Source organism: Ascidia mentula, chromosome 5 (assembly GCF_947561715.1).
Source record: "Ascidia mentula chromosome 5, kaAscMent1.1, whole genome shotgun sequence".
NCBI lineage: Eukaryota > Metazoa > Chordata > Ascidiacea > Phlebobranchia > Ascidiidae > Ascidia > Ascidia mentula.
The window spans coordinates 1,443,068-1,463,038 of record NC_138570.1 but is presented as its reverse complement, the minus strand read 5'-3'; the positions used below and the strand labels follow the sequence as shown (position 1 = coordinate 1,463,038).

Genomic DNA, 19,971 nt, shown 5'->3' with positions numbered 1-19,971 from the left:
TCCATGAGTCCTTATTTAAACATAAACTTCAAAGCGACCCCTTGTAAACAACTAAAAAAGGGCACATTCTTTTTATATGATAAGATCCCCCATCAAGCATCCGATAGAAAGGCTGATTGCAGTATACGTGGCGGTCACTCATTGGTTGGCCGCCATTAATGGGTGAATTCCGCAGAGGTGCCGACTTCAGGAAAGGTTGTGAAACTACAGCTTTACGGCAATTTAGGAAGCTTCTTTTGCGGTTATTAAACTTTTCCACATGCAAAAACTTGTACGCTGGCGTGTACAGTATCCTCAGCAAACTAACAACTTATGGTAGCATTACATCATTCGACCCCATCGCAAAATACGTGGGCGTATAGGTGACATAACAATAGCATTTATTATTACCTAAACAATAACATTAGTGCCTGTAACACTACACCAAGGTACATAAGGCCATTCAGAAAAAGGCGTGTCGCGCTTTTTAACAACGGCCAACGAGCTGATCAGTTGCCAGAAAGATTTTTAACAGATACGCTAATCTTGCAGTCGTTTCATGAGTTGCTGTATGAAAATTGGGATGATTGGTTGTTGACTACAACTGCAATCTGTTCAAAGTTGCAAATACATGTTTAGGTGACAGTTTTACGTGTTATTGCCCAAATTTGGTTGGTCACGGAGATATAGCCTACACAACTTTCAAAATTTTATAAATGTAAATTCAACAATGAAAAAGTTCGACTATTTTTCAACTGACAAAGAAAGTCGTCGGAACAGTCAAAGCGCAACCACTCCGAAAAAAAGTGAGTCGTCTTGTAGTTGTGAACATTTTGATATGTACTTTTTTGTATCAAGGTCCACTGTTTCGAAACAGCAGCGAACAGAATATGACATCACGACAGCGCCAGACCAGCAGTCAGTGTGCACAAAGTGTGTTTAACGGTTTTCCAGAAGTTCATAACATTTAAGTACTCCTAAGGCATCTAAAACTCTTATCTATTGAATGCAACATCCACCATATACATTCGGTTCTAAATTAATTTCACGTAATACGGTGCCAGCATATGTTGGGTGCTGCTATGACAGTCTTTGTGGCTATATTTTGGGCAAAAACCGTTTTTCATTGGATTTAGGTGTGAATGTACCTCCGATGGGACGCATTATCTCCCAAAACGAACTTTCCAGTTCTTTGCCAAGCAGTGCAGGTGGGTGTTATTCTCCTTATATTGTTTTTAAAAACCTTGGATAATTACAGTGTCTGGCAATGTACAACCCCAAAACTCTTCAAAAGAATGCAAGCAAATACATTATTTTAAGCAAAATAAACCAGCAAATAAACTGGTAAGAAGCAGTTGGTGCTGAATAACTGATAAAAAAAGGCCGTTTTTTTTTGTTTTTGGACGATATCGCCAACAAAGGCGTGAATAATCAAACGTATACCCAGCAAACATTTATTTGCAGACACCGACAACAATGAATGTGTCTTTGCGTTTTCCACGCCTCCAGCAAGTGGTATGTAAATTTCACAGGGCTAGTCCTAAAAAAAATGTGTTCATGTGTTTGTTGGTAAATCTAATTTAGAATATGGCAGATTTGAGTATATGCAATAGCAAAACAGAAACGAATTCTTTTTAAAGAAAAACTATCTTAATGATGCCATATGTCTACAATTGGTTATGGCTAATTGTCCAAAGGGTTTTACAGAAATCTTGACAAACTGCAAAATTTTGTAGCTCGTGGTGCACTGAATTGCGACAACGTTTCAAGCTTGCATGCAGGGGACGTAGTAAACCACGTCAATAACCACTACTACCAATCCCAGCCTAACTGTAAGTAGCACTTGTTAACTGATACATTAGGTATCTTACAATTTGATTTCAGGTTTTTGATTTCATTAGTGGTCAATTTTAGGATTCTGATTTGTTAAATTCAGTGTGATGTATTTTAGAGTATAGTCATATGGAAAATGTAATTTAAAAAGCAAAGTTAAATACAAATAAGAACAATGGTTTTAAAATGTCACTCATTTTCGTATATTTCACAATACCGTATTTTACGGACCATAAGGCGCAACTTAAATCCTTTTTTTCCTCATAAATTGATCGTGCGCCTTATAAGCCGGTGCGCCTAATGTATGGATCAAGTAGTGCTTTATTGCCTACACTCAAAACCAGTACCGATACTATTATAAATAAACCACCGTCTTACACAATAAACTACGGTAAAAACAACTAGCAACTGTGATATTCATACTATTGTGACTTGCTTACATTTGTTACGTAACAAGTTTTTGTTTAATGAGCTTTATACGGTAACCCATACTCCTTAAAATACGTTGCGTTCTATAGCCCGGTGCGCCTTATGTATGAACAAAAAACTAATCAAAGCAATTTATTGACAGTGCGCCTTATAATCGGGTGCGCTTTATGGTCCGTAAAATACGGTATACGAAACAGCTTGGCGCAACACCGTTGTGACAAACCTTTTGTCCTTGAATTACTAGAACAACATCTTACCATTGTTATCGATTGTTTCAGCTTTGGAACGACAAGAACTCTCGAATCCACTTTACCACGAAAACACAGGTACGTCGTTCACGCGCACGTGCGGTGGAATATCATGTAACAAAATTTCCACATCGGGTCTATTTGCCATTGTATTGTTTCTGTTCTTTGGCCCGTGTGTGACATAACAATCACACTTTTAAATCACAACAAACCGCATTGTCATGGTATGTCTTGAATCGAACAAAGTAATAAAGTAGGTGTTTTCCGATGTTTTTTGAGTGAATAGTTGCAGTCCTTAAACGCCCCTTGCTTGCAAAGAAAAAACTAAATGTTCTTGTTAAGCGAAAACTAACCTACATTCAACAGTAAGAGGTTATACGCAGTATTTTGAAATTACAGTCGCATAGAAATTGTTCCTATTGGAGTAACACCATTAAAGTTATGCTTACCCTTTTTTACTGTGCAGTTGACAAATTCATTCGCGGCGCGGAACAACGTGCCAGAGAAGCATGCGGCGAAAATCACACACCCATTGACCTTGACCAGCCCTTGCAGAAGGTCAAACTCGAGCTCATGTGTGAGCAGGACCGCCAGTACACATCTGAAGCACCTGTAGGCCGCCAGAGGCGCTCTCACATCGAGATACAGTCCGCTCCAAGAGGTGACGTCACCATGGAAGAAATTTTTCCACTTGCTTTGCAAAACGCCCGCAAGGAGGCGGGCAACAGCACTCAGTACGGCCCAGCCCGAGATAAGTTTCTCAATGTCCATGGGAATCGGGTCCTCGTCACTGGCCAAGCAGGTATTGGCAAGAGCACCTTTTCGCGGAAGTTTGTACAGATGACACTCGACCACGAGGTGGGGCCATATTAGATAAACGATTTTGTTTTCCACAACGGGATTCGAACCCGCGATATCTTGAATCCCGATGAGGTTTCTTTCTTAGTATATGGGTCGGCCGCTTAAACGTGGTTGCCAAATGCCAGCCCGACAGAAAGAAAACTTACTTTTTGACATGAAATCAAGTACATTGGCTCCACTGTTTCGACCGGTAAAAAATGTGCGTTTAACAAAAGAAATATAATTGCAGATTCTTCCTTCCACAAAGATGGTTTTCTACATCTGCATCCGCGACATCGATTTCGACGAGAAGCTCAGTCTCGTCCAATTCCTCCTGAAATACGGAGTCTCGGACGGCGACGAGTTCACGGAGGATCAACAGAAGATCATCCTCCAAGAGATCAAGAAGAACCCGTACATTGTGTTGGTGTTTGACGGCTTGGACGAAGCGAATGCTGACGACATTGCACTGAGTCCCGTGCCCCGGTTTTTCCCGTCAGATTCACAAAAAGTAAGTGTGAAGCGTTTAGATTTTTAGTTTATTTCTGAATATAAACCCTAAGCCAGTGTTTTTCAACCGGTGGTACCACTAGTGGTATGCGACGGCATTCCAGGAGTTAAGCGAGCACCTTTCCGTAATTTGCGGAAATAGTTAGAATTTATAAAATCGTATGTGATCTCCAAATGTTTTTTACTTCATCCCCTAGGTTACTTCGTAACACTCAACTCGGTGGTACGCGCCGATTGTTTTACCTCCAAGTGGTACGCAACCACAGCCATCTGTCGTTATAACCGGATTTTTTCTGATAAATATATTTCGTCTTTAACCGACACAAGAGATGTTTCCAGTAACCAAGGCTACATTTTAACAGGCCAGTGTTCTTCTTCGCTCCATCCTAAGCGGAAACCTTCTGACCGAAGCGAAGGTCCTGGTCACGTGCCGACCTCGTCAGGCGTTTGACCTTTCACCCGACTACCGACCGGGTGCAGTCATCCGTATCCTTGGATTGGACAACGACTCACAGAAGCAACTCGGCCACCAGATTTGTGGCAACGACTGCGGGCGCGTCAACAGCATCTTGCACGAAGATCCCGACTTGGAAACAGCTTGCTACGTTCCCGTGTTCTGCATCATTCTCTACGCCGTGTTGTTCAAAGACTCCAGGAGGAGCGAAAGCGGGAAACCCCCGTTAAACACGATCACAAGGGTCATGACCTTCCTGTTGAACAAATATTTGAGGTGAAATTATTTGTTTTTCACTCGCTGTGTTTTAATGGGGCGGGGGATATTCATGCAGAGCTACTACAATATTTCTCAAAATTTTGCAACCTTTGTGATAAAGCCAATGTCATTGCGAAATATTTACAGCAAAATCACAGCTTGCACTATATTAACTGTGTATCATACCAATTATGCTTGTTTGTTCTTGTAGTTTTACGAATTTCTTGTAGTTTTACGAAATTCATGTCGTCATAATGCTGTTTTTAACGTAATTGTAGATCTGCCCACATGCGAAACAATGGGGACGGGGAACTGAACAAAATTGCTCGTCTTGCACGAAACGGGTTCGTCAGCAAGAAGGGAGTTTTTAAACGAGATGACATCAGCAAAGTTGGTTTGAGCAAGGGGGGATGCCAGGTATAAGGGCAACGTTCAAAGAATGTTCGATTTATTTTGAAAACAGTTGAAGTTATTCAGCAAATAGTCAATATTTTTTCTTGGGCCTTCGAGCTGTTCAACACTTACACGATTATCCATCATGTACATTTCATTCGAACTTTCTGAATCTTTTATTCTTATTTTTCAGGCATTCATGTTTACTTACTTGGATGGGAGTACAAAGCTTAAGTTCAGAGTGCTGGAGGGCGATCACAATTACTCTTTCTCACACATGATCTGGCAAGAATTCTTCACTGCCATTGACCTCATGTTCTTTGCCCCAAAGTAAGTTCAAAACAAAAATTCCAGAAGTATTTCCACAGCCTATCTCTGCATCGTAAAGTTAAACTAATGCTTCTTTTAAATCTACGTTTTTTCAGCATTCATTAATGTAAATCTTTTTGCAGTGAGGATTTCGATAAGTTTGAGCAACTCCTTGTGGAAGACGCGAGATGGGAGGTGGTTGCCAAGATCATGTACGGCCTCACGAACGTCCACAACATGGCCGAGTTCGAATCCAACTTTACCCGGTTTCACAAGTTCAAAGTCAGTGAAGGAATACAAACTATATTTGATGTTGTACCTTGGCCACAATAGCTGCAATGCCTGGGTTGCGAAGCCTTTAACCCTAATGATCCTGATACAATCGCTGTGATCGCCAAGTAAGCACTTGCGCAGTGGGGCGATCCTGCAAATCTTGTGATTGCACGAAACATTACCGCTATGTATGATGTTGTTAACACAGTTCTGACTTTTCGCTTGAACCACAAGCTGCGTTACTATATTTGTTGTGCAATGCTTTCCAACCTATGTTTGTCTGCTGCAACTTCAAACTACTTTCTGCAGACCAACTGGGAAAAGCGGGCAGGTATCCTGAAGACAACGGCCATCATGCAATTCAAACGCCAATCCCTCGATAGCTACATGTTGCTGCAGCTCTGCAACCAAGTGAGTTGAACTTGCAACTTTTATTTTATTCAATTTAAGGATATTTTATTTCATAATGACTGTCATCGTGACGGCTCAAACATCCATATGGAGTTGACGGTGCCCGTGCCATTTTGTTTTACATATTTTCTCGTTTATACGTGTTTAAGTTCTTTTTGTGCGAAATAAAATTGAATTGAATCCCCAAATTTCTTAAACGTGCGGCGAGATGCTTTTTTATTTTTATGGATTTCCAAGTAAATTCGTGCTTGGCACCCCTTGTGATTTTATGAAAGACGGAAAACTCGCATCAATACATTTTCTGCCGCAGGTAAGAGAAGCTGATGACAACTCCTTCACACTCCAAGTGGCAAAACGTGCTTTGCCGCAGACCTTTAAACTTGGCTGTGTTGAACTTGGAATTCACTTGAACGTGTTCAGTAGCGATGTAAGAAGCATTCTACGCCTTCTCAAGACTGCCGCTGAGTATTTGGAGGAAAATCCGCTAAAGAACGTGGATATGGACCAGGTTGCTTTCAATGCTGACAGCTTTGTTCGTCTGGCCAATGGAATTTCGTGTATTAAGGAAAAGGTGTGAACCTAGTTTAAAACTTCCCACTTCTTTACAATCACATAATACATCAAACGTAAAGCCTTAAATAGTTATTGCGGTAAGTGTATGGCAGCCTATAGCTATTCTATAATTTCGCTTCAAAAAGTCTCGAAGAAGTTTATCAACGTTTGAACAAGTTTTGGAAATATGTCATGCTTTAGTTGTCTTACAGGTTGCCTTGTAAGAAAAGCAAACATTCATATACTTTTCTGTAACAGTGAGAATGCATCGCGACCGAAATAAATACGTGTGTTTCAGTTCCAAGCTATCAGACTGGTTGAATGCTGGCTGGGATGCGCAGGAACATCTTCCCTTACCAAACTTCTTCCCAAGTTTGAAAGAATCCACATTGCGTATTGTGACATTTCAAACGAACAAATCAACGCATTGTATGGCCACTACTGCAATATGCACCCACCGGTACGGTTACCTTTTTTAAAATCGTTAGAAGGAAGCACTTGCGCATTCTAACATATACCAGGAAATAAAATACTGCATTTTTTTCAAGTTATTTGACAAAATAAGTAGGCAATTGCTTTTCAACCAATATTAACATTCAAAACTTTGTTTTTACATTGTACCAGAGACCTGAGGTGTGGGTATTCGGGCGTGACGGCAGCTCGCGTGATTTCGGGTACGACTTGAAGATGAAAGTGAAAACTTTCGATGCTGAAGATGACGTAACGCTGCAAAAGTTTCACTGAATTCATAAATTGCTCTAAATTATATTATATTCCTGGAACATCAAAAGGAGTAAAAGATGATCAACGCCAGTATAAGATCTTTATTTATCAACAGAAAAAAGAGACTTGCACAGGCTGATTCCTGTAGTCACTTTAGACATTTTCTCTATTATTGCTCTAATTTATGTCAGAAATTGTGTTTGATATTTTGAAAAGTTGTCACATCTTGGGTGTTATTTATTTCTTTAAACTGTCGTTACCAATAAAATACATTTAAATGATCGAACCGGTGTGAAAGCATGCCGCCGAGTGCGGTTGTTGAAATTTTCAACTTTCCGCAGATGTGAAGTAGAGAAGAAATTTCGAGATTTTGCTGTTTCTTTCAGTGACAATTGATATTAAACTTCAGCAAGAATTTACGTGGACAATTTCGGCTGAACACGTGCTGTATTTGTTGCTTGTTTTCGCATGTGTAAAAATTAAAAGAATTGTAAGTGTATTGTTCATGCGCAATTTAAAATAATGCAACCGTAGATACATATATGTAGAACCTTAGATACGTGTAGAGTAATAGGGTCGTAAATAAAAAACATTTGGTCAAATCAATGTAGTAAGTGAGTTTAACCAACTGTACAATTCTGCTTAGCCTGTGTTTTTTGAAAAAAATATTTTTGAAGTTCTAAAATTAAAAAAATATTTTGATTTAACAGTAAACATATAATGCTGACGTGATAAGGTGGTTAGAAAAACTAAAATTTAACATAAAATATATTGTAGCAAGTGTTCCTTTTAAGCAAATTATTAGTTTTAGTTAACCAATGATTGAAAGATAAGCTGTTGAACATGAGTGCTGTGAATGTAACGTCAACTTCTGTATCATCGGATAACCTGAGCCGACATGAACTTGTTCGTTGGGTCAATGACAGTCTAAGTTTAAACTTAAAAAAAGTTGAGGAATTATGCACTGGGGCTGTCTACTGCCAGTTTATGCACATGCTCTTTATGGAATCTGGTAAGCTTTTCTTTATGTCTTTGTGCATACTTTTGTGTTTTTTCTTTTGCGTTTACTTTAAAATGTTAAAATGTGTTCCAACTAGTACAGTAGAGCCCAAAGTGTTTGGAGTTTGGTTCGCATTTCTAAATTTTTACTCCTTGATGGCGCTTTTTAAATGTTGGAGTAGACAAATATATTATCATTCTTTTGAAGGAAGTTTCTGTAAAAAGTTGACAATTTTCGTTTGTGCTGTATCATTTTGTTGGGGATTAGTACGTCACTGGTTCATAAAGTTAGGAACCACTGATGTAGTTCAATTGTGATTCACAACCTTTGGGCATTATGACAAGCTTTTGTGTATAACCAAATTACATATAATTATTATCTTGCTGTAATTAAACCAGAATCCCTAACTAAATAAAAATTGTTGCCTTGTGAAAAAAATATTTTGTTGTTACAAAATTGGTCACAATATTATGGTTTGCTCTGCTACTGTCCAAATACAACTAAAAACAGCACTACCTGCAGGTGCTACCGTTCTTTTGCTTCTATGCAAATTAAGAATAATTTTGGCAATGTAAAATTTGTGTTACTACAAACAGGAAGAGTGCCAATGAAGAAAGTTAAGTGGCACTCAAAGTTAGAGCATGAATATATTGCCAACTACAAGATATTACAAGATGTATTCAAGAAGACAGGTGTTGATAAGGTAAAAAAACACCTTGAATTATTTATTTCCTGTTTTGGGATATTAACTTATATACATTACAATTAGTTTCTACTCCACTGCATTGTAACAAATATGTTTGTTTGAATATAAATGTTTAGCATAGAAATTTTTCGGTTTATTGCAGGTGATTCCTGTTGAAAGATTAGTAAAAGGAAGATTTCAAGACAACTTTGAGTTTCTTCAGTGGTTTAAGAAGTTTTTCGATGCCAACTACCAGGTGGGTATAGCAATGTTATTAAATTTTGTGGGTTTGGGTTAAAACTGGTATACAATTTAAACCAATTAAAACACAATAATTATAAAACAAACATTTCAAAAAAATATTTTTAGCAGAATAGTAATATTTTGGTGATTTTTTGTCAGGGTTTTGAATATGATCCGGTGGCAGCAAGGGACGGAGTTTCCCTGACCAGTTCAAAAACTCCTCAAGCTCGCTCTGCACCCAAAATGGATTCGCGCAAACCATCAGCCACCAGTAAGTAGTGCAACGGTGTCCATGCATAATTTATGATCTTGCTGATTTGTTGCTTTTGTGCGCAGCCGCTCGGACAGGCATGCATGTCTTACTCATTGACTCTGTCATATAAAAATTAAGCAGCCTTTAAGTTTAAAATTTTTCGTTTTACCGATGATAGCATCTTGGATAATCTGCATGCTGTGAATAATTTTGTAATCAATAGCGCACTAATGCTATGTGTGTAGTTAACAATGTAGCTTGTGATAAGGGGTCTGTATTTTTGTGAATGCTAGTCAAACCAATAGTAAATGTTGAGTCAAGCAAGAAGGAATCACCAAAAATAGTGAACGGAAATCACTCCGATACTTCCAATACACCCCAGGATGGTGAATAAGTGCTGAGCACGTTCACAATTTCACCATACGGTTGCTTCACGCACTAATGCTTGCTTTTTTGTACACATATGTGTATTTTGTTCTCCATGTGTGGTAATGACAGACACCTTGCTTTTGCACATATACACTATGTTGATTGCTATCTTTGCATGCAAAGCTGTTTGGTTTTGATATGTATTTTTTTAATGAAAGTTTATGCCATTATAGTCAACCTGTGAAGTTGCCAGTAAAAAATAGTGCAATAAAAGTACTGTTTTAGAAAAAAACAACACATCATATGATGTAAACATACAATACCTTCTATTAAACTTTTGCTTTGATGTGTAGGCTAAATACATCCCACTCTACTGGGTTAAAGTGGCCCATGTTGTATACAGATAAAACACTATTGTGTTTGTTTCTGTATGGGAATGTTTTGACACGTTTTGAATTGATTCAGATTCACGCACTTCAGTCGCAAGCAGGCATCCACCGACATCTGTGAATAGCGCACCTCAGCGTATCCCATCTAATACTTCCGTCGTCAGCAACCAAGAAATTACATCCCTCAAAGCGGAGGTCGCTGACTTTACCAAACAGGTTTGTTCCTCAAATTTGTAAAAATAGATGGTCAGTAAAATGATCATATGGTTTGAAATATGATGGCGGATATAACCAAGTATGGGCTTGCACAATAGGATGATGTTGCCTTGCGTGCCATGAACACTTCTGCTGTTGTGGTCAGTAGGAGTGTTTGTTTTTGCAAAACAAATGAAAATTGATTGAAAGTTAATTACTAATGCTTCCTTCAATAAATATATGCAGTTTAGTCAGCTGGTGAATTAACCGTTTCACGTTTCTCTCTTATTCCAAAAGCATGTTTATTGATTCAACAAAACTTTTCTTGACTACACTAGAATGAAGAACTACAGACAACAATTGAAGCATTGGAAAAGGAAAGAGATTTCTACTTTGGAAAGCTGCGACAAATTGAAGTGATATGTCAAGATATGGAAAGTTCAGAGGACTGTGATGATAAAATGCAGAACATGTGTTCAAAAATTACAACAATTCTTTATGCCACTGAGGTATGTCATCACAGTTTTAAAGTAATTCAGTTAACAGCAGTATTGGCTTCGCAGACTTTGTTAAGGTATTGTTTGGGCCAATAATTGATATTCATTTGTCATATTTTAACTCTCTACCAAGGTAATGATTAGAGATCTTGGACTTTAATTTTTGGTTTAAAAGGTAAAAGTTTTTTTAATTAGTTTTGTGTAACCGACAGTAGGAAAGTTTGTATGTATTGAAAATAGCTGTTAATGTAAGTGCCTGCTTACAACTGCCGCTCAGTTGAAAGTGAAGTTAACACTTACTTTGATTATGTGCAAGGGCCATTGGAGTATGGAAACAGACCCGGCTTTCCAACAAAACCTTGCAGCAGGGAGTACATTTCAGGATGAATATGCAGAAGGAGATACAATTCTTATTGGGAGAGACCCAGTGGAGCTTTAAGAGCAATGTTAATAGTTTGTCAGTATATCAAGTGTGACTTCCAAGTTACAGCAATAATGTCAGGACAATAACAGTTTACTTATTATGTGATAGTAGTGAAAGATTTGAAATGTGTCAAAAGGGCATTTTTATTATAATGCCAGTTGATTGCATACAAAGTTTCTGTTTCAAGTTCTTTGGCCCTGCTTCCACAGCTTGAGTTTTCTAGTTGATTGTAATAAACTGAAATACATACCAGGTTATGTTGATTTGCACATGAAAACTTTCAGTGACAAATTGAGTTGCACATGTTTAAACCTGTAAACAGGACAGAAAAGGAAAGGCTTACAGAAACAGAATTGTTCCATAAAATAGTCACGACCTGCAGGCAGTGTGTTAGTACTAAACAAGGGCAATAAAATTTATCACCAAGGTCAAAGAATTTATGACAATGTTTTATTTGCATTTCACTTACAGGTAATTATTAAGCCTTTTAAAAAGAATAGAGTATACAACCCATGAAAACTTATTGAAAGTTGTCTTGAATTATTTGCACTTAAGTTTGAAATCTTTATGAAAAATATGCTGGTGGTTGTCTATTAATTATTCTGCTTGGCCTGGTAGGAGGGCTTTGAAGTTCCTGAAGATGAAGTTGAACCAAATGGAATTGGACAAGAACAGGATGAATACTGATGTAATTGCCGCACTGTATGATCAGTTATACAAAACCTTATTCTTGGAATCAACCACATGACACATTAATTATTAAAATTGTCCAGTGCTTGTTTAGAACTATGGTACAAACTTCCTTTCATCCCTGATATTTTTCTTTTTAAAGCCAAGTCCTATGAAAATGTTTTAGCGTTCTGTACATGGTCCGTGTTAAAGGAAACCTAAATTAATGTTGAGAAAGCTGCGGAGATACCTTTATTCTGAGCCCAGTAGCTGCCGATCTTTAGAAAAGTTTGTTTACAAAGCACACCTTTTGTCATCACCACATTCAAGTGGTTTGTGTCCACAGCAAATAATGTTGTCTACCGTTGTGGCTATTTATGAATCTGGCACATGTTTTTTTGCCATGTAAACCATTTGTGTAGTGATGTATGACAGATATTAATACTTTTAACAATTAAAGTAGTAAACATGTTGGATTAAAGTAGATTTAACTAATCCTTGTAACTTGTATAAAATGAACAAATCAAGTTGTATTAACTTACTTACCTGTTTCAAGAATGTTAGGCAATACTTGGACAATCTTAATCCCTTCTCATAAATGTTTAAGTGGTAACTGCTATACATGTTTCCAGCACTGCTACTAAGTTTCATCTCCACGATTTATCGTATAATTTCTCTATTTTTGAAATGTACACCACATGTGTTGCTTGGTATAAACTTCTTTATTTCGTTCATCACTGTTGCAGATAATGTAAAAAAATCAAAAAAGTTTTTTTGGGTGCTTACTTCAGAGGTCACCCAACAGCTACTGATGACAAAAGAAAATTATCAAACTTAAGTGAGTTTCACCAAGGCACAACAGACATTTTTAAGTTTTGTTAATATTCAAGCAAATAACAAACACTGATGCATAATATTTACACAAAAGTTCCTATGATGGCAAGTTCAACTCCAAACCCTCACAACTTTGTTATTTTCCTACTAAAAAAGACCCAAACGCAAACATTTCCCCCAAAACAACAGCACGACTTTTGCATATACAAAAGCACCATTTTATGCGGAAGGAATAACTACAAGAAGAGTCCGGCGTAAAGTCAAAATCTGGTAAAAGGCTAAAATTGCACAAAGTGCATAGAAATTGAAACATTAGGCCAGTGGTTTCCAACCTTTGTTCATTGACCAACCTCCACAAAAATTATCACATACCTCACCGTCTGGACATAAAATTTTGTTGCACACGCGAACTATCCTTCAAAATAACACGACCGTGTTTAACAAACAAAAGTGGTAAACTCCCTAAATAAACAGGGGATTCCTAGAGCCCCCTGAAACTTTTGGACCCTAGGCTGGAAACCAACGTTTTAGTCTGTATTTTCATGTCACAGTAGTGAGCCACATTTCAGTAGATGTAAGTAGAAAAGTCCTAAAGTATAGACTATTGTCACAATCCAGAGTTTCCGCCATCATATTGACAGTGCTATTTCCATGTATCGTATAAATCACGGGTCGGCAACCTACAGGCCGTAAAAAAAGAACGATGTTTTGTTAGTGCCAAAATAGTACAGCCCGCTGATACGTTGCAGAATTTGGCTTTGGCCCGAGGCCAGGTAAAGGTTGCCGGCCTCCGGAATAAGTGTTGCAAATCGTTTGCGCAAATGGATATAACCGACTGTCGATTTGTCGCGAGCCTGTCAGGCCACAATGACATTTGCATTGTCCAATAGAAATTCCAATATCCCAATCAAAAGAGCAAGTCCCGTTTGAGGGCGCTGTTGACACCACGTGACCTGATCCCTAATTTAACAATCCGTTACGTCATTGCACGTCACTGTAGATGAGGTAATTGCTCAAAGGTCCTGGAATTGGGAGGGACGCGAATGTTGTGCTGTGACGTAGTGCCTGAATTCCAACAGATTTTCGGATTTGGAGGCGACATAAGTGCTGCAATGTCCTGGGATTATCTAAAAATTAACACAAAATTTAGCTGTTACCATTTATTGACACTTTGGCATTTTCTTCCATTCATTGTAACAGGATCTAATTATTACCTGTAAGTCTTTTGATGTCTTCCCATTCATCGCTGTTCTCTACGGCGCTAAGAATTTGATGACATAGTTTTACGTTTCCAACAAACTGAAGGAGATACAAAACCGTACAACCGCACCAAACTTTTTGGTGGTCTTCCGTCAAGAAGTGACAAAACTGGAAAATATTATAATTTTTCAACAAAAAAGGAAAAGCTTAATAATGTAGCAAGCGGATTACGGCCGTCCAATACCAAACAACATATAAGGAATGTACGCATTGCTGTTGACTAGCAGGGGGTTAATACGAAGTTAACTTGAATGCGACAATAAAGAGGGCAATTACGCCACCCCTCCAATTAAATATCAACTCACGGATTGCCTGCGTTCCGAACTGGTGAAGCGAGCATGATCTTGACCACCGATGGCGCACGTGAGGCATTTAGTGACGTCACATCCGGAAATTAGAACTTGTTTCAACATTCTAAGAGTAAAAAAGAAATTTAAATGAAACGCGCAGAAAGGCAGACATTCTACTTCCAGAAAAATGTAGGCAATACAAAGATACTTGATATAAAATACGCGAAAAAGTCACATCATTATGAATGCCCAAGTGGTCTTACCTGAAATCCCTCAGTGCGAATGCAACCGACGCTGGAAAATATGCACCGTCCTCGTTGAAGCACGCGTTTACATCAGCCCCGTGTGACAGAAGAAGTTCGGCCATATCGTACTGACTATGGCTCACGGCGACCAACAGAGGCTGATAGCAAGACCGGATTAACTTTTGTCCAACATCCCCGCAAACCTTAATCTACTGTGCAAATTCTATTAGTCACCTTCACATAGTCAAGCTCTGTTTCAGCGCCAGCCTGGAGTAATATTTCTGTTGCTTCTTCTGAATCGTTGTAAACGGCAAAGAAGAGAGCAGTTTGTCTCCGATCTCTGCATGAAAATTCGTCATGTCAATTTCAAAATACAGAACGAAATACGATTTTCTTGCTATGACAATTTATGGTTTTTGTTTACAGTTTGGAGATAAACGCGCTAGAACGGAAGAAAACAGTACATCTTTGATATTCGAAAACACCACGCTTAACAGAGCAAACGAGTAGTGCGTGTATTCAACAAGTGAATGAATGCAATTAGCCCTAATCGGGTTAAATGTGCATTGTTACCTGTAGGTGATTTTATCCCTAGTCAGTTTAATATTGACGTCATATCCGTGATTAATCAGCATCTCCAGGATTTCAATATTGTCGCCTTTTGCCGCCGAATGCACTGGACTCATTCCGCAACTTTCGGCCATTTTGATGTCTGTGATGGGCAGCAGCTTTTCAACTATCCTGCGATAGAACAAAAAAATGTAAATATCTTCCGCCTACAATTCATTTGACTTTCGTTTCACCATGTTCATTGTGCTACCCACTATGCTGTGGATTGCGGGGTCTATCTTTTACACACTACAGTGTAGGTTATATTTTACCACTCATCGGATTCTTACTCTTCAAAGCCACGCGCTGAAGCGACATGGATGGGATAAAGTCCATCACAGTTCACCAGATGTGGATTGGCGCCGTTTTCCAACAACGTGATGACGCAATCAAGGTGACCTTCCTTACAAGCTTCGTAGAGTGGTGGCGCACTTTTACTTGCCGCGCAAAGGTTGGGGTCACCTCCTGTGGCAAAATTACATCAAATGATAAAAAGTGAAGGTTAAATTATTGGTTCTAAGTCAAACAAACGCTTGTTCTTTGTAAAAAAAGCCTTTCTAAATGATAAATGTTGGCATTAAGCTAACAAGAAAAATACCTTACTTATTTCAAGGCAATAAAACCTAATTTCCAATACAATTACCCACCACAAGAAATCCTTCCCTTTCTATAATTTAATTTTTCTGCATAATATAGCATTTAAATAGGTGCTCGTTACCTGATTGTAACAAGAGCTTCAAACACTCATTTCTTCCGCATGCGGCACTAGTGAACACGGGACTGATGCCGTAACAGTCCCGGATGTTTGGATCTCCTTTGTTCTGGAGCAACACTTGCAAGCTCGCTGTGTGACCCTGCAGCAAAATATCCCCTGTGTAAAGTGTTGGTGACGTAATCGTATCCCTGGGGATAATGACGTAATAGCGAAGATTAGCGCTTGGTTGTGCAACAGTCTAGTGTTGAATGAGGGCATGTTGATGGAAAAGTTGTTTATTACAACAGCTTAAGCACGAGAATAAAATAAAACGCAGGAGGCCACATTAGTACAACTTGTGGTTAAACCACCATTTTTTCTAGACAGGTGCAATTAGTGATTTTTAATCTTGATTTTGAAAACTGCAAGACAAAAAAAGGGTTTGGCCACCACAGATTTTTTTGGACATAATTTTTTTTCCACCCCGTTTTTTGTGCCCTAAACCGGTCGACATACTCTGTACACCGCTTCATGTAGAACCGTCCAGTTTCTGTTTAACGGCCGATTGACGTCAGCACCCGCTTTTACAAGCTCCAGCACCACATGGCGACAGTCGTTATCAACGGCGGCGAGAAGGGGCGTTTCATGGGCGTTTCTCCCAACGTTGGGGTCGGCCTTGAACAACAGAATGCAAAAAAAAACTTTTACCACTTGTGTTAAAAGTTGTCCTGTCTACACGGGAAAGTCGACTGATTTTAAACCCCGAAACAAACGCATTTATGAACGTGCCCAAAGTGAGAGGAGAAAATCGATACGTCACAGGGTAAGTTGCCAAAATTTATCAACAAGAATTAAAAACGGAGTCGTATTAAGACTCACCCCGCTCTGTAGCAATTGCTTCACCGCTGTTTCATGTGAGTGGTAAGTGGCCAAGTACAACGGGGTTTCCCCGTTCGTGTTGGTGGAGTTGATCAAGTCCGGGAAAGCTCTGTAGACAGAAAAGCCAAAATGGTTACTAACAAGCGCAACACCCAAAACAGTTGTGTTTAATTATCTCGTAATAATAAAAGCTATCTTGCTAAAGCTATGACGTTGGGTATAGGTTCTCTCAGAATATCAACCCAAACAAATTTGGTGAAGAAAGATATTGAAGGTGCTAAATCGGTTCCGTATTTATGCTTAAACTGGTCTTGTCATTTGTGAGTACCACAATTGCACTTACTCTAGAAGTTCACCAAGGCATCGGTTGTGGCCGACGACCACAGCTGAGTGGATTGGTGACGTTACTCTGCCCCAAGACGCCACCAAGCAGCGAATATATTCTTTGTTTCTTGCCGCCAGGGCGCTTTTCACTTCGCAGCAGTCGGTCAGAAACGTAGGTCGTGGCCTGGAAAAGTCAACGTGTATAATTCGCGTAAAACGAGTAAAATGTTTGAAGCAAGGTTTGTCCAGCTTAGTCGCTAAAAGAAAGTTTGTAAATCGCCATTCAAAATAATGATACGAGAATCCTGGACTCACGGACTCCCGTTTCCGATCGACATAGATCGTCGCAGTTGAGCTTGAGGGGATTCCCCTTCGTTGTCGTCGAACAACTGTGGACAGAGAAATTGTTTGTAATAATTGTTCTTTGAAGTTGCGCTAAGCCGAAGATGGAAAAGATGACGGAAGAAAGTGAAATCAACTTGGTCTTATCACATCAGCAACTTACAACCATTGTTTTTGATCTTTTAAAATTCCGCGGTTTCGAAGTGCTTGCAGTGGACTCCTTAGCGACGTCTGGCGGTTTTTCTTTATCGTCTTGGCTGTGTTCAGTTTCCGGTATTTCTTCATGTCCGGTCGGTTGGAGGCTTTCCATGATGGCGAGCATCAGCTGCCTTTCTTCCTCCTCAGCAGATATTGGAAATAAACTCACGTCGGTGAAAAGACTCATATTTACAAGTTGTTCAAACAGCGGTAAAAAAACAAAATTATATATTTATAAAAACACTGCGTATCCTTGACCTTTGTGTTTCAAAGAGTTGTTATTTGCAATCAAAACAATAATCCCAGACAACTTATTTTATGTATTTGAAGTAAATAAACCTATGAGAAGCAAAAATACGGGCTTCAATAAATATCACCTTGTGTCTGCCCCCACTTCAAGCGCCACAAAAACAATCCGATACCTGTTCTGTTTATATATGTTACAAAACAACCGTATCTGAAGTTGTTTGTTCCTTAATATCTGTTTATGTACACCACATTTATAACATTTTGTTTACAGAACGACCAAACAACATTGGGTGTCCTTCATTTAATCTATTGTTTGCAAAACGCGAAATTATCCTGGAGCCATCTCACTGCAAAATTGAGCGTTGTTTTCAACTAATTGCTCTTACTATGAGCTGTAATATTAAGTAAAACCCTGACGGATATGAGGTTGTTTGACGTCAAGCAAATACAGTTAGTATATTCTCCTTGTATTGTGTTTACTATTTAAGTTGACATTTCACAAAACCTTTGCTTTTTAGAATGTATATTTAATTCTATAACTTTTTTTCTTCTTTGATATCTTGCTCTGGGAACGAACATACGACATACATATCTGCACTCTTGCTGTAAAACTCCATCTGCCAAACAAAGAGAGTGCAGACGTGCGCAATGGCTGTTGCATGCATTTATCTGTCTCAAACCACTGTCTATTTATAAACTGCAAGCCATCATCAAGTCTGTCTCTCACAGGGACCCAGAGCTGTTCTGAATCATTCGCACGTGATTGCTAAATCAACGGATAAACATGCGTTGCAACCCAGCCAGGTATTGCCTGTAATCCAGTTGGGAATTACTAAATGATATTTTAGTGACAAATAACACCGTCAGCTTCAGAAATCCTTTTAAAACATCCAAAAATGCAGTTAATGCTCCTTCTTTTTATCATTAATACGGTTTTTCAAAAACCTTTTCTTTTTTTTCTAAAAAATCAATATTTCAAAATATTTTGTTCCCCAGTTAAAAAATTACCAATTTTGTGGCGTATTAGAAACAGACACTCGGTGTCGCTAAAATGTTGTCATAGAAACGCATTGGGGTCTCCATCTCTTGACCTGGTTTTGCTTCACGTTAATGCGCTTTCGTTCCTACGTGTATATTTGAGCTGTTTAATTACTTTTTAGCGTTATTTTAAGTTTACAAAAGGACTGCTATTGACCTAAGTAAGATGTAGTTTTTTTGGTTTGACTGAAAATATAAAGCGAAGTTGGAAAACGAATAACGAACAAGAATGGCTGAGTCTACTGTTGACCAACTCGGTCACAGTGAAATTAATGGGTTGAATATTGGACCGCCCCCGGAGCTTGTGAGTCGAACAACAACGATGCAAAGCCATCGGCCAAACACAGGTACTTTTGCCCTGGCTCTATATCCTTACTTGTCACTGGCAATAATTTAAAGTGATTCACTTTTGTAATTTTTTTTCACATTGTTTCATAATTAATAACATGGTATTATGTGAAAAGTTTCCTTTTTAAAATGTATATCAACATATGGCTTTTTATTACAGTACATAGAACTTTAATTTAAGTTTATCCTTTTCCATCAGTAAACTTAAGCAAAAGGTCACTACAAAAGGTCACTATTTTGTGTGTTTGGATGTTCATTTATTATACATAGCATGGTTGTCAATTGCAACAAACACAACTGGTGTTTTCAGGTGCATCAGAGATAGTACTTCCACGTACTGTCATGGATGAGGCAAAACTTAAAGCTCGCCTCTACGCAATGGCACCGGCACAGTCGACAGCTTACAACACAGCAACTGTGGGACTGCGAAGAATCACTAAAGCTCAAAGGACAACCAGAGAAAAGCAAAAAGAAATTCGTCTGGAACCCTTGGTGAGCATAAGAGTTATTTACTGATTGTTATTTGCAACCATAGTTTTAAAATATATATAAGTGTAGTGTCAGTAAATGGAGGCAACAAGTTGTTTTGAACGGTTTGAATATGTCTGTTGGTGACATAATAATGTTTTTACATAATATTAAGTTTATATACACCTTAGTACAACTTTGTATCATGATATATATACATATATGGTTTCCTATTTATTTTAATTCATCGGATTGAT

At 38.6% G+C, this 19,971-nt stretch overlaps 4 protein-coding genes across 6 annotated transcripts in view; 3 read left to right on the top strand and 1 right to left on the bottom strand.

Annotated features, from left to right (window-relative positions):
* Positions 1 to 523: 523 nt before the first annotated feature.
* On the top strand, positions 524 to 7,487 carry LOC145901605 (NACHT, LRR and PYD domains-containing protein 14-like). Of its 2 annotated transcripts, none has more exons than XM_082989346.1 (16): positions 524 to 785; positions 838 to 897; positions 1,116 to 1,187; positions 1,444 to 1,494; positions 1,716 to 1,811; positions 2,520 to 2,567; positions 2,956 to 3,347; positions 3,580 to 3,840; positions 4,202 to 4,569; positions 4,830 to 4,968; positions 5,138 to 5,274; positions 5,397 to 5,535; positions 5,836 to 5,937; positions 6,248 to 6,508; positions 6,788 to 6,949; positions 7,114 to 7,487. In XM_082989346.1, the coding sequence occupies exons 1-16, from the start codon at positions 710 to 712 to the stop codon at positions 7,231 to 7,233; spliced, it is 2,484 nt and encodes an 827-aa protein (XP_082845472.1). In that variant the 5' UTR covers positions 524 to 709; the 3' UTR covers positions 7,234 to 7,487. The 2 variants fall into 2 exon arrangements, with proteins under 2 accessions (XP_082845472.1, XP_082845471.1); XM_082989345.1 differs by having other exon boundaries at positions 838 to 912.
* Positions 7,488 to 7,993: 506 nt separating this feature from the next.
* LOC145901622 (microtubule-associated protein RP/EB family member 1-like) lies at positions 7,994 to 13,181 on the top strand. 2 transcript variants are annotated; one of them, XM_082989369.1, is made up of 8 exons: positions 7,994 to 8,224; positions 8,809 to 8,915; positions 9,061 to 9,153; positions 9,300 to 9,411; positions 9,687 to 9,779; positions 10,228 to 10,367; positions 10,685 to 10,855; positions 11,886 to 13,181. In XM_082989369.1, the coding sequence occupies exons 1-8, from the start codon at positions 8,056 to 8,058 to the stop codon at positions 11,952 to 11,954; spliced, it is 954 nt and encodes a 317-aa protein (XP_082845495.1). In that variant the 5' UTR covers positions 7,994 to 8,055; the 3' UTR covers positions 11,955 to 13,181. The 2 variants fall into 2 exon arrangements, with proteins under 2 accessions (XP_082845495.1, XP_082845496.1); XM_082989370.1 differs by lacking the exon at positions 9,687 to 9,779.
* A 146-nt stretch (positions 13,182 to 13,327) lies between these two features.
* Positions 13,328 to 17,866, bottom strand: LOC145901614 (dynein axonemal heavy chain 12-like). The gene is made up of 13 exons (XM_082989356.1): positions 17,577 to 17,866; positions 17,387 to 17,460; positions 17,091 to 17,255; positions 16,748 to 16,856; positions 16,385 to 16,543; positions 15,893 to 16,028; positions 15,465 to 15,639; positions 15,139 to 15,306; positions 14,800 to 14,905; positions 14,584 to 14,723; positions 14,336 to 14,444; positions 13,985 to 14,138; positions 13,328 to 13,897 (listed from the first exon to the last, which is right to left on the bottom strand). Exons 1-13 carry the CDS (start codon positions 17,796 to 17,798, stop codon positions 13,752 to 13,754), a joined length of 1,863 nt encoding a protein of 620 aa, XP_082845482.1. The 5' UTR covers positions 17,799 to 17,866; the 3' UTR covers positions 13,328 to 13,751.
* A 1,161-nt stretch (positions 17,867 to 19,027) lies between these two features.
* The window catches only part of LOC145901595 (dynein axonemal heavy chain 6-like), a 45,902-nt gene continuing 44,958 nt past the window's right edge, over positions 19,028 to 19,971 (top strand). The window contains exons 1-2 of the mRNA XM_082989331.1: positions 19,028 to 19,245; positions 19,557 to 19,738. Coding sequence (XP_082845457.1) covers positions 19,128 to 19,245; positions 19,557 to 19,738 — 300 coding nt within the window. The 5' untranslated portion in view covers positions 19,028 to 19,127. The remainder of the gene's footprint in view (positions 19,246 to 19,556; positions 19,739 to 19,971) is intronic.

Excerpts from the sequence above, each read along its gene's own strand:
- LOC145901605 (XM_082989345.1), top strand. The coding sequence starts at position 710 with ATGAAAAAGTTCGACTATTTTTCAACTGACAAAGAAAGTCGTCGGAAC. Across the intron at positions 786-837 it reads CGCAACCACTCCGAAAAAAA|GTCCACTGTTTCGAAACAGC; the intron begins GTGAGTCGTCTT and ends TTTTGTATCAAG. Across the intron at positions 6,950-7,113 it reads ACTGCAATATGCACCCACCG|AGACCTGAGGTGTGGGTATT; the intron begins GTACGGTTACCT and ends ACATTGTACCAG.
- LOC145901622 (XM_082989369.1), top strand. The coding sequence starts at position 8,056 with ATGAGTGCTGTGAATGTAACGTCAACTTCTGTATCATCGGATAACCTG. Across the intron at positions 9,780-10,227 it reads TTCCAATACACCCCAGGATG|ATTCACGCACTTCAGTCGCA; the intron begins GTGAATAAGTGC and ends GAATTGATTCAG. Across the intron at positions 10,368-10,684 it reads TCGCTGACTTTACCAAACAG|AATGAAGAACTACAGACAAC; the intron begins GTTTGTTCCTCA and ends TGACTACACTAG.
- LOC145901614 (XM_082989356.1), bottom strand. The coding sequence starts at position 17,798 with ATGAGTCTTTTCACCGACGTGAGTTTATTTCCAATATCTGCTGAGGAG. Across the intron at positions 17,256-17,386 it reads TCGATCGGAAACGGGAGTCC|GCCACGACCTACGTTTCTGA; the intron begins GTGAGTCCAGGA and ends TGACTTTTCCAG. Across the intron at positions 15,640-15,892 it reads GAAGCTCTTGTTACAATCAG|GAGGTGACCCCAACCTTTGC; the intron begins GTAACGAGCACC and ends ATTTTGCCACAG.